The sequence below is a fragment of the Gigantopelta aegis genome, chromosome 3 (assembly GCF_016097555.1).
Source record: "Gigantopelta aegis isolate Gae_Host chromosome 3, Gae_host_genome, whole genome shotgun sequence".
NCBI lineage: Eukaryota > Metazoa > Mollusca > Gastropoda > Neomphalida > Peltospiridae > Gigantopelta > Gigantopelta aegis.
This window is the reverse complement of record NC_054701.1, coordinates 86,727,599-86,741,064: the sequence shown is the minus strand read 5'-3', so window position 1 is coordinate 86,741,064 and position 13,466 is coordinate 86,727,599. Positions and strand designations below refer to the sequence as shown.

The window sequence follows — 13,466 nt, the reverse complement described above, 5'->3', positions numbered from 1 at the left end:
GGTCAGCCAGTGACGCGGAAACGCTCTCAGTTAAAGGCCACATAAACATTGCGGCCAGAGCCGTGTTGTTCTGTTGGTCAGCCAGTGACGCGGAAACGCTTTCAGTTAAAGGCCACATAAACATTGCAGCCAGAGCCGTGTTGTTCTGTTGGTCAGCCAGTGACGCGGAAACGCTCTCAGTTACTGTAGCCACATAAACATTGCGGCCAGAGCCGTGTTGTTTTGTTGGTCAGCCAGTGACGCGGAAACGCTCAGTTAAAGGCCACATAAACATTGCGGCCAGAGCCGTGTTGTTCTGTTGGTCAGCCAGTGACGCGGAAACGCTCTCAGTTACTGTAGCCACATAAACATTGCGGCCAGAGCCGTGTTGTTCTGTTGGTCAGCCAGTGACGCGGAAACGCTCTCAGTTAAAGGCCACATAAATATTGCGGCCAGAGCCGTGTTGTTCTGTTGGTCAGCCAGTGACGCGGAAACGCTCTCAGTTACTGTAGCCACATAAACATTGCGGCCAGAGCCGTGTTGTTCTGTTGGTCAGCCAGTGACGCGGAAACGCTCTCAGTTAAAGGCCACATAAACATTGCGGCCAGAGCCGTGTTGTTCTGTTGGTCAGCCAGTGACGCGGAAACGCTCTCAGTTACTGTAGCCACATAAACATTGCGGCCAGAGCTGTGTTGTTCTGTTGGTCAGCCAGTGACGCGGAAACGCTCTCAGTTACTGTAGCCGCTGGGTGACAGAATGACTCATTTGAAGACATCTCGCCACTTCTCGCATGGATACGCCATCATTCAACCATGCCAAGGCTTGACCACGGTCCAGGATGCTCGGTTTACGGTTTGGTGGCATGGTTAGCCAAAGACAGATTCCAACGAAATTTACGTACCCGATTTAAACATGCAGGGCGACCAACCTAATACATGTAGAAATATTTTCTGGTATTTTAATTTTTAAGCGCGCTAACGTCCCTTTCAAAACAATAGTTTAAAGCACGCGAAAACGCCATTTTCAAAAAAAATAAAATTAAACAGCGCTGTGTTTCACATATTTAAAAAATAACAACAACCAAAGAACAAATTTTTAAATTAAAAAAATTTATTTATTGGAATGACCACTTTGCCCCACCCACTTTACCCCGACCACGTGTTGTTTTCTAAATTCCTCGTGCTACTGTGTTAATAGATCTACGCAAGAAATATCGTCATGCATATGACATATATTGACCTTAGATTTAACACCATGGAAAACATTGCAACTAAACAAGATAACAGTGCTTTAGGAGACGATTAATTTCTGAAAATTATTGTTTTAAACACGCAAAAAAAATATTTTGCCTAAACAAATTTACTTACCTCATTTGTAAGAAATGGCTTCCATCAAAAACATTGCGTCATCAAACAACCTTGCGATGATGTGTGTTGCAGGCATATGACGTCATTAACATAGATTTGCGAGGGCTGTTTCACTTTGCCCCGTGTTTCGCTTTACCCCGTGTTCCCCTACACAGCGCTCGCGTATTTAGGTCAAAATTCAAATACTTATCGTGACGTTGTTTCTCGAATTAGGTGCCCGCTATTTTGTCAGCCATAAAGCCAAAATAACGTAATGATATTTAACGCGAATAGCTAGCGTAGTGGAATAAATGCGATATTTAGAATGTCGCAGTAAGAAACAACAGCAGGATCGTCTATTCTAAATGCTTAGCTTTAAAGGCATACTGTCACGAATTTAAGGACCTTATTTCTCTAAAAATGGATAATAAATTAAAAATTACATTAATTGATGTCAACGTAATTTTTTTGCCTCAAGTGTGTGTGTGTGTGTGTGTGTGTGTGTGTGTGTGTGTGTGTGTGGAGTGTGGCCCCTGATCCCCGGTTCCTATGGGATATTAACTTTAATTTTACTGTTAGGAATGGAAAGCCATACTATTATATTATACACAGTAAAGCCGTAGCTTAAAACATACCGAGTAGTTCTTAAATAAATGTTCCTTTTGTTTGCTCTATCTCAGTCTCTGTCTCTGTCTGTAGCCCAGTGGTAAAGTGCTCGCTTGATGCGCGATCTGTTTGGGATCGATCCCTGTCAGTGGGCCCATTGGGCTATTTCTCGCTCCAGCCAATGCACCATGACTGGTATATGCTATCCTGTCTATGGGATGGTGCATATAAAAGATATTGTTGCTAATCGAAAAGAATAGCCCATAAAGTGGCGACAACAGGTTTCGTCCCTCAATATCTGTGTGGTCCTTAACCATATGTCCGACGCCATATAACCGTAAATAAAATGTGTTGAGTGCATCGTTAAATAAAAGATTTCCTCCCTATCTCTGTCTGTCTGTCTGTCTGTGTGTCTCTCTCTCTCTCTCTCTCTCTCTCTCTCTCTCTCTCTCTCTCTCTCTCTCTCTCTCTCTCTCTCTCTCTCTCTCTCTCTCTCTCTCTCTCTCTCTCTCTCTCTCTCTCTCTCTCTCTCTCTCTCTCGCTCTCTCTGTGTGTGTGTGTGTGTGTGTGTGTCTGTCTGTCTCAACCAAGTCACTAAATAACCATAGTTAAAACAAGTTGAGATCTCATTATATACTCTTCAAAAAAAGTAGGGGAACCTGAAATATTAATCATACTATCAACTATTAGACCGAACATACGTTTTGACCACAGACATAGTAGAGAACGTTCAGGTCTGTTTATCAACACACCGAAACACATTCCATAGTTTGCACGTGCATCACGCAGTTTCCCCGTATACGTGCGTGGGGTGTCATTCTCGATTTTGACAATTTTCAGGAAAGTCGATTAATCACTGTGGAACTTTCAAATTTTACTTCTGACCCCAATCGTCCTTCAAGATCTTTGATGGTCATAAAACCTACTGTAATACTAAATTACCGGTTGTATTGTTTGCCCAATTAATTAACTATTATCAGATAACCATTCCCCACAGCTAATATATCTTGCAATTTTGGCAATTGTAAATTCTTGTTAGAGTTCCCCTACTTTTTTTTGAAGAGTATACAATATATATCCTTCCTTTCCTCATTCGAATACAAACGCCTAGAAAATCGTTGCCCTTGAGGGAAACTTGTAAACGTGTGTCCCTCTCATAACGCATTACCACAACCTTGGAAGTTATTCAAGACCACCAGAAATGTACTATCTTTATAGTGTTAAATACACATGTATTGACAAATCCGATTAACAATTTGTGGTCCATCAAGTAAATAAGTGACATGCACAAACGACAATTTGTGATCCGTTAACTGACCAAGTCACATGTACAAACAGTCTGACACGAAAGGATGGTGTCATGACATCCATTAAATACAAAGTGAAGCATTGTATATGAACAAATCAGTCTTTAATTGAAATAACTTTGTAAAGCAAATACTCGAACCAGACAGACAACAGATAAAAGTGAAACTGGTAGAACTAAAAGCGAAACCAATCATCAACTACGCCCATTTTGGGTGACAAACATTGAAGGTAAGCTCAAGTCCGTTTTGGACCTCACGTTTGACTTGTCGAAGCAAGTCCACGTTGTGTTTTTCCAGGACGCACGCGCGTCTTTCATGCTCATGGAGATCGGAGGTAAAATGAGCTGTGCGGTTGCCTGTCTAGTTATGTATTCGTGTCCTTTAGTGTCTAGTTCGGAATCCTGACGACAGCGCTTGCGCCGTGCAGCCTGCAACAACGCTGACATGGACAGACTACTGTCGTACACTTGTATAGGCTTCCGGTTTAGCAGCAACTTCCGGGCAACTCTGCGTCTCCTAGCCGATGGACTGCACTCTTTGATCTTCTGTTCCACAAGGGCATGGAATTCCTCGTTGCTGCTGTTAAAACCTTGGATTCTAGAAGTGGCATCAGACAGTAAGAGGTCGTTTTGTCTGGCGATGTCATCCAAGATGTGTTTGTACGCTATGTGCTCTCTCAGATTCTGTTTGTGCTGGTTGACCTCGGCTAGGATTTTCCTTTCGTACATCCGCCTCGCTTTCTCGATTTGTCTCTGCGCGAATTCGAATCTAACACTTTCAGACTTGTTCAGACTTTCGGTTAAGTAGGCTTGACTTTCGCTTTGTCTCCGAACTGCTTGCGCTCTTTCCTCAATGTAAATTCTGCCGGTGTATTCGTCGAAAACAACTCTCCGCGATCCTACCGTCTTGGTCACGTCGTTGGCCATTCTAGTGTCTAAATTCTAATATATAAAATCCTTCAAAATCAACCAGCGGATGTGGGTATTGCTCTGTTTGAAACAGGTCCTAACTGAGTAACCACGATGTTGACATTGAGCCACCAGTCGCCGAATGTAGGACGAACACTATGCTTATTTTGTCATTCTCAGCCAGTGTGTTAAACGTGCTAAGAGGATTTGGCTCAGGGCTATGATGACGTAACAAACCATGGCAGTTTGCCGGCGGCAGATATTGCCAATTCTTGGTTGCAATAATTATGTTTTCATTTTCACTCTGTTAATGATTAATCAATGATATGGTTATTATTCCAGCCGCGGATTCAGGGGGATCGTAGGAATCACAAAACTTCCTTATCATAGAGAAAGGGATCCAAGACACCCCTCCCCACCACGTCTACTTCTGCAAACACAATTATAATAAACAGAAAAGGACGTTTAGGTTATCTTTATAATAAATCTGCCGATTGACCCCCCCCCCCCCCCTAGACTCTAGATCCGCCTTAGACCACTGAGTGCTAAAAACTTTTATGTACATAACATTAGCATTAGCTTACATCAGCAGACACATTGTTATCTAAAATTATTCCCCATACAACTATTTGTAAACATAGATTGTTCTGTCAGTACTCTAAAAGTATGTTTGGCTTACGTAATACGTGACACATCATCGCACTAATTAAACGCGTGTCGATATTGGATCACTGCACAATATCGAGTGAACGATTATATGTGAACAGCTCACCACATTTCATTATTAAATATTCATGTTTAAAGGGACAGAACCTAGTTTTTAAACACTGAGGCATATTTTTCACTATTAGAGCCGTTTATGATCACTGAAATCAAACATTACTTATATTTTATTGTTTAGATTATCCATTTCCGTACAGCCGACGTGTTTCTGGTCATCCTGGTGTTTCTAATACCATAAAATGCATTTTTTATATTTTTAAAAACGCACGTGCGTCTGAGAAATAGCGGTTATGGAGTCGCGTTTTAGTTTATTTTAAGGGTATTTCAACGTCACAGACTCTTTGTTTCCACAGACTCGTTTTTCCAAATTTGTTACAGGTTTGTAAATTAAACAAACTTAGTGTCCATTTTTACGGGTTGAAACTGGGGTCTGGGTGAAAAATATGCCTTAGTGAGTAAAAACTAGGGTCTGTCCCTTTAAAAAACCCCAAACAAAAACCACCACCACCAACAAAACTCACTAAACAAACACCCGAACCAGAATAAAATAAACACAGATTATATGATAATTTACATTTGTTTTATTAACCTCAATACATTTTAATTGTTAATTGCACAACACTATTAGAGAAATATTTAACCCCACTACATCTCTCCCCTTCACCCCCCAACCCCCCAAAAAACCCAATCCAACAACAACAACCGAAAAACAAACAACATCCCTAAGAAAAAAAAAAGCATTAAAAAAACAAAACAAAAAAACAACCCCAAGTAAAAACAACAACAAGCCAATGACAAATCAACAACAAAGCAAACCACCACCCACCATGATACAGTTCAGCAAATACGAACTTACTATTAACATTCAAGGTACCAGTAGAACATTAAGCCAACGGCTGTAAAAATAACGTTGACTTATATAACACAATGTAAAATTCAGTACAATTAAACAACAACAACAACAACAACAAAATAATAACTAACATAAATACTCTTGTATAGTAATATATATATAAAATCTTGTAATATATATACAATTAATTGAATACAATTGAGTGAAATGCATCTAAAGAATGAATGAATTCAGTACAATTAAACAACAACAACAACAACAACAAATAATAACTAACATAAATACTCTTGTATAGTAATATGCATCTAAAGAATGAATGAATGAATGTTTAATGACACCCCAGCACGAAACACACACACCGACTATCGGGGTGAAATACAAATACATGTACATGTAATATTGCAGAAACTGTCATGAGTTTGCTGTCATTGTAACGTTTCCCATCAACAGAGCCTTTTAAGAAGTAGAATTACATGTGACACATGTTCTTGTTTACAATATCACTGTCTTCATATTTCTTACATATGAAAAACTATATGTACTGGGTACTACAAGCATTATGAGACGATCAGAAATATATTAAATGTACAGATCGTGAAGGTTCTATTAGTGGCAGCTCGAGTGACCTCTAGCCGTATTGTGTTTCTGAGATTACAGCTAGAGTGCACCATATGTAACAAGTTGTAAATTTTCGACAATCGAACGGTTGGCAAATACCGTGACTGAAGTACACACATTTTTCTAAATATGACGACACAAACCGACTGTTTGATCCTAAAAGTCTGTGGCATCAGATTTAAGAAACTACGTGTATTTTAGACAACGTAATTAATGATGCTTCAGTCGTCGGAAATATAAAAATTGACAGTTTGTATAACTAGGCGCACTCTAGCAGTATTCTCACATATAAACAAAATACGACCGTTGACGTAGTCTCTGGGGTATTTAAAACATTGTTTTTACAATGCAAGGAAAATGTAGACAAAGGTGTCCCCCTCTCAGGTTCAGACTACGGTACGCCCGTTGCGATTGTAGGACACTCGAGCTATATTAATCGGAAATGTCTTGACAATGGCGATAAACAATGGCTGTGTGCCTCGGTGACGCAGTGGTTAAACCATCGGACTACAGGTTGGTAGATACAGGGTTCGCAGCCAACCCAGAGCGAGTTCTTAAGGGCCCAATGGGTAAGGTCACTACACCCTCTCCTCTCTCACTAACCACTAACAAACTAATAACTAATCCGCTGTCATGGACAGACATCACAGATAGCTACGTGTGTGCCCAGGACAGCGTGCTTGAACCTTAAATGGATATAAGCACGAAAAATAAGTTGAAAATTTAAAAATGTGGCTCTCTCCAAACCAGTAAATCAGATGTGATTCTTTAAAGCTGTCTTATAAAAGAAAGTTTAACGATTGTCGCCCTTTATCGAAATATCAACACTATATAGTTTTCGTAAAGTCTCCAGACACTACAGAGAAGCTTGTCTTCGTTTAACGGCACCACTGGAGAGTACATTGATTAATTAATCAATGGGTGTAAGATATCAAACATTGGGCTATTCTCAAACATAGTCTTCAAAGCCATATTTTCCATTAGCAGATAGAAAAACAAAGTAAAGTTTGTTTCATTTAACGACGCCACTAGAGCACATTGATTTTTTACCATTAGCAGATAGAGATCTTTTATATACAATTTTTCCATATATAGGACAAACCTCGGACTTTGATATACCGATTACGAGGCACTGGTTAAAACAAGAACAAACTCCATGGGTCCACCGAGAAGATTCGACCCTGCGACCAAAGCAACCCAGGCGCATGTCCTATCGACTGAGCTACCCCCCACCCCACTGCATTTGGTGTCTACAAGGGCCTGAAGTTCAAAGTAAAGAGTTTAAAGGGATAAGTCTCCTTCCTGTATAGTATCAATTTTAAGTCTAAACTCAATCTTTAATGACGTGAAATGAATACAGTTTGCATGACATTGTCATGACGTTAAAGTTTCAGACTCTATTAGAGTCTTGAATATAATGTCCGATAGTTTTCAAAACACCAGACTAGTACCATACCTAGCCCATAATAATAATAATAATAATAATAATAATAATAAAAACAAAAAAACCAGTGCTCAATAATGTAAGGTCTCTACCAGCTAAACAAAAAATTGCGCTTTGTCGTATTTTTAGTAAGAAATCGGTCCCCTCCCCGTCTCGCTATGTACCGCTCTGAGCTTCGTTTAAATACAGAACTAAATCTGCGATCTCATTTATTAAGCATTCACCGAAACGAGTCTGTAAGCAACGTGGTCTATCAGATTTTGTTTTTGTTTATTAAATACAACCATGTTGTTTTTTTCCTTCGGAAAAAGTGGTTCCATGATCTTTAACTACCGTAATTCATGTACTAGTAAATATAACGTAATACTCCATACGATACAGAACATAACAAACAAATTACAATCTATAACTCTAAACGCTGTGGTGACTACAATGTACGTGTTGCTGCTCAGTTGAAATGTGAATTAACATCGTTCCCCACACCACCGCGCCCCCAGCTTCTGCCATGTTCCGACGCCTACGTCTTTGCAACCCTATCTCCATCATTTACTGAATATTTTGATTTACAAGCAGAACTAGTGAACCGAATTTACATTAGGTTTACTTGGGCCGTACCAACCCTAAAATGACATGGGGGTGCCCGGGTGGGGGTAGGAAAAAGTAATTAGGCAACAGTAATAATGGATTTTCTCCAACTAAAAGTCTTTAAAAAAACCCAATTCAACTGCCCATCCCCCTTTCTTCAGTCTAGGTACGGCCTTGTTTACCAAGACAATCTACGTTAGCAGTAGGTAGAAAGGATGCATGAGCAATGGCGATTAGGACTTGGCCCAATTAAGTAGAATGATTCCCGCCGTTTGATTCGGCGGACCTTACCGACGGGCGACTCGTGCTCTTTCGGCGGCTCTTGCACTTTCGGCTGTCGTTGGGCTTCCAAGAGTTTCTTGGCGGCGTTCAGTCTGCGAAATGTCGGGCAGAAGTCTTTCCTCTTCTCCTCGATCTGTGACTGGACATCCAGTCTGCAAATGCCAAGACAGTTGAATTGGTTGTGAATGTTCGATTCAGATTTTGCACGATTGTTTTCCAACGTCTTTTGAAAAAGAACACGTTTATAAGCAACGTGGTCTATCAGATTTTGTTTGTGTTTATTAAATACAACCAAGTTTTTTCTGTAAAACCTCCTCCTCTCCGCCTCGAGTTGTCTTTCCATCACGCTGTACCTATTGTCCTGATATTTGTTTAGAACTGCGATGTCGGGCATTCGCGCCGCACACTGTCTCTCTAGGGCTTCCAGCCGCGACTCCACCCAGAACTTACTGTTGTAGTCGTCGTAACACACTTTACGCGATCGCATCGTTGTGGTCAACCCACAGCCGCATTGTGTGCGTTTCAAACTGGACATGTCCTGCTGGTTGCTACTCTTAAAAACACGACCTTCATTCAATGAACAGGATACGTTACTTGACCTTTCAAATTGTGGTCGAGCACTGTCAAATGAGAATAGACAGACCATGATGATTTGATAACGGATTTGCACATCACGTTACCTAATGCTAGTGTCAGACTATCAACTGTCACGAAAAAGTTGGCCAACTCGACGGTTAGCTTGTAATTCCCCCCACTCCCAACTTACGATGGGTGCGCTCAGATTAACAACTAAACGGTCGTAGGAGTGGTATACGACAAGAATCGTGTTGTATGAGCGTTCAGACTAATAACTGGACAGTTATAGAAGTCGCGAGGTCGGCCAATTTCGTCAAGACCATTGGTAGTCTGAACCTAGCATAAGAATATATCGAGTGATTCAAGACAAAAAAACCCAGCCCACATCAGGGGCGTAGCGTGATCTGGACCTGGGGGGGGGGGGGGGGGGGGGGGTCGAATATTAACCAAGTGGAGACTTTTTCTATTTTGTTTTTGCTCTACCAGAAACTCCATATGCATAAACCTGTATGTTTTAGTTCTGAAAGCGGACCATTTGCTTCAGCGGGGGAGGGGGTCGTTCAAACCCCCCCCACCCCCCCCCCCCCCCCCCCCAGCCTACGCCCCTGCACATTTTGAAGTTGAGTAGCGGAAGAAAATGGAACGCAGAACGAACTTATTAATATTATGTTGTATATTGACAGTAAAACTTAATTTTAAATGGTAATCGAATTCGTTGGAAATGACGAGCGAATATTGATTACCAACTAGTCAACAATTGACTTATCAAAGTAACGGGTTTTTTTTATAGTTTGAATTGTGTAATGAACTTTTAATAAACATAACCCCCAAAATGCAAATTAAGACAGATTAAAAAAAAAAATCACAATGCAGTAGTAACTGTATTTTGACTTTTCGTCTAGTATTACTAAATTAATTAAAACATTATGAAAATCACAAAAAGAATAACCAAAAACAAATAAGCGTCGGGAACTCATACAAGGAACCACCTTTAAGAATGTGCTAAACCATTTACCTGTTTCGAGCGGTATTCTTAAATTTGACGTACGCAATTTAGTTAATCACTAATAGGTTTCGAAGTAAATTTTGAATTGATTAAAGAGACATTCCCGAGTTTACTGCATTGTAAGATGTTTCCGACTAATAAAATATTTGTACGATTAAACTTACATATTAAATATATTTTCTTGTTTAGAATATCAGTTTCTGTATATTCAGTGTGTTTCTAGTCGTCTTAATATTTGTAAGAAGTCCAAACTGAATTTCGTCTTCAAATAATTTCGTACGTACGAAAAAATCTTTTTTAGGAAATAAAATGAAATTCAACCAGAAACACGTTTAATATACAGCCACTAATAATTTATGCAGAAGAATATATTTAATATGTAATTACAGCCGTCAAAAAGTCTCTGTTAGTCGATAACATCTGAAACATTGCAGCAAACTCAGGAATGCCCCTTTAAAGTATACAATTGGCTTCTAGAAGAATTTGTAATATAAAACCCCCAAAAAAACAAGAACAAAACAAACACTATTGTATGAAGTGATCGCAGCGTTTTTGTGTTTAAAGTATTGTTTATAGGATTTAAAATGGCTACATTCATTAATGTAGACGCGCTCCATTTCCGAATTATTCAAAATACTTTTTAAAATGAATTTCAGCCACTGCACAAAACTACAAACTATCTAATCAATAATGCTGGGCTAAATACAGGCCAATGGGAAGGGGGGGGGGGGGGGGGGGACTGTACGGTTTTTGTCCTACTCTATATAATATAAAAAAAGATAAAAAAAATACACCCCCCTAGAGGCTGTGACCCCCCACTAGCGATTGTGCACGCCACTTCAAATATCGTTCCTACGGGTCTGATATAACACCCGTTGCTTAGAAATAATAAGCGACCAACTCACTGAATACAAAATTAAGCATTCAGTTCCAAGACTTCATCAATATTATGTCTCAGACAAAGGCTACTGCCAATCATGACGTCAGTTCATTATGATTATGAACAATCCCCTTCTCCACCCCTAACGTCATTTCCGTAACCAGTAGCCAGACTGAATTGACTCAAAGTCGTCCGTGGTATAGATTAGAATTAAAGTAATTAATTATAAAAACCTAAATTCTAATAAGCATGATTTGAAGTATGATATTTATAAAAAAAAAAAAAACATAAAGCAAATTTTAAAAATAGGCTTACATTGTCAGTCTGAATAATGATCCGCACCTTAAAATGACAGTGGTGCTCATTTTATTATTATTATTGTATATAATTATATATATAAAAACACATATTTTGGGCAAGTGACTATTTACCAATTGACATGTAATGACCCTTTTAACGGATTAAAGTCCAGAACGATCTATTCCAATAGGTTTTGACAAATCATGTGGCATCTCACGATATATATTCGAAACCCTATGAAAATGTTTTGACTATCACACATTTTGTGCAGTTTAATATACGGTAATCAAATCCGACCTCGGTAGTTTCGTCGTTAAGTCGTCGGACTTAAGGCTGATATGTACTGGGTTCGCACCCCGGTACCGGCTCCCACTCAGAGCGAGTTTAACGACTCGATGGGTAGGTGTAAGTCTGGTCCCTTGTTTATAAAACTGTCTCGAGTCTAAACTAAATGTTTTATAAGAACGTCGCCTGGTTTCCATTACAATCTGTACAAGGCCACCGACCGTCGCAGATCAGTGATTTGCGTCGGTCGCTGACCTACTACAGGCTTTTAGGAAAGCAGGCTATGGGACCTCATAAGCGTACAGAGGCGAGACGTAGCCCAGTGGTACAGCGCTCGCTTTGAGATCGATCCCCGTCAGTGGTCCCATTGGGCTATTTTTCGTTCCAGCCAGTGCACCACGACTGGTACATCAAAGGCCGTGGTATGTGCTATCCTGTCTATGGGGTGGCGCATATAAAAGATTCCTTGCTGTTAATCGAAAAGAAGTGGAGACAGCGGGTTTCCTCTCTCAATATCTGTGTGGTCCTTAACCATATAACCGTAAATAAAATGTGTTGAATGCGTCGTTAAATAAAACATTTCCTTTCCTTTCATAAGCGTACAGGACCACCCCCCCCCCCCCCCCCCCCCCGAGAATCTCACCTTTTTTTTTTACTTCAGAAAATAGCATACACATCTCAGGGTTTAAGTTGTATAGTGTTTTATCTGTTTATAAAAAGTAGTGCCCCCCCCCCCCCCTAGGATTTTGATCAGGGTACGACCCTGAGGACGGGGGCAACTGCTCCCCTAGTGATGGAGTATGTCAATATGTGACAAAAAACACCTTAACCCCAAAAAAATTGCTACCAATTTTTTTTTAATTGTTTCTGGTACTCTTGGACATAAGGAATAACATATCAAAACGCTGTTAAAACTGGGTCAAATCCAAGATAGCCATTTCTGATTTTGCACTCAGTAAAATTAAATCAAATTAAACTAAATGACTATTTAGACCAGCCAAATGTTTAACAAATAAGTAAAGCTCATTTGGTTTTCAAGTAATGATTCTATATCGTAAGTGCATAATCTTTCTATTACGTCAGTGACTTAATAATTCAAAATGGCCACTATGGTTCATGGATGCGATAGGAACCATTTATTTTGGTTGCTTATGTAATCCCATGGGAATTTGGTGATAAAAACAAACTACTAATTTAAGATGTATTAGGTTATTAAGGAGACCCAATATAATAAAAACATTCCTAAATTTCATTTGAATGACCATAGAGAAACAAAATGGCTGCCAACCTACATTGACAGTATATATAAAATGCATATATACTTAGTAATTGGCTAAGTAACATTTATAGTATAAAAGTGCAAAATGTGATACTAACATGCCACTTTGCATGCAGTTAGGAATAAAACTTGATACAGGACCAACTTGGCAATGCCGTAGCAAAAACGATAGAGATATTCGGGCAAACTGTGGCCTTTTTAATATGTATTTCCATCATTCTATCCGCAAAATTAGTTGTAATCCGGGTAAAAATGCATAGTGATTCATTAAATCTGTAACATTATATAGCTGTTTGGCAATAATACTTATATGGAATTTTTTTTTGTTATCCAGCTTCAGACATTTTCGTTTAATTCGGGCAAAAACCAGCCTGGCCCCGTACGCCTATAGGGGACCCTATGGACAAATGGCCGTTGTCTGAAGATGGAAATTTAGGATTTTTTATTTTATTTAACGACCCACTCAGCACATTTTAATTAAGGTTATTA

At 39.5% G+C, this 13,466-nt stretch overlaps 1 protein-coding gene across 1 annotated transcript; it reads right to left on the bottom strand.

Annotated features, from left to right (window-relative positions):
• Positions 1–7,976: 7,976 nt before the first annotated feature.
• Positions 7,977–11,264, bottom strand: LOC121369242. The gene is made up of 2 exons (XM_041494197.1): positions 11,139–11,264; positions 7,977–9,271 (listed from the first exon to the last, which is right to left on the bottom strand). Exon 2 carries the CDS (start codon positions 9,184–9,186, stop codon positions 8,566–8,568), a length of 621 nt encoding a protein of 206 aa, XP_041350131.1. The 5' UTR covers positions 9,187–9,271; positions 11,139–11,264; the 3' UTR covers positions 7,977–8,565.
• Between the last annotated feature and the right edge of the window lie 2,202 nt (positions 11,265–13,466).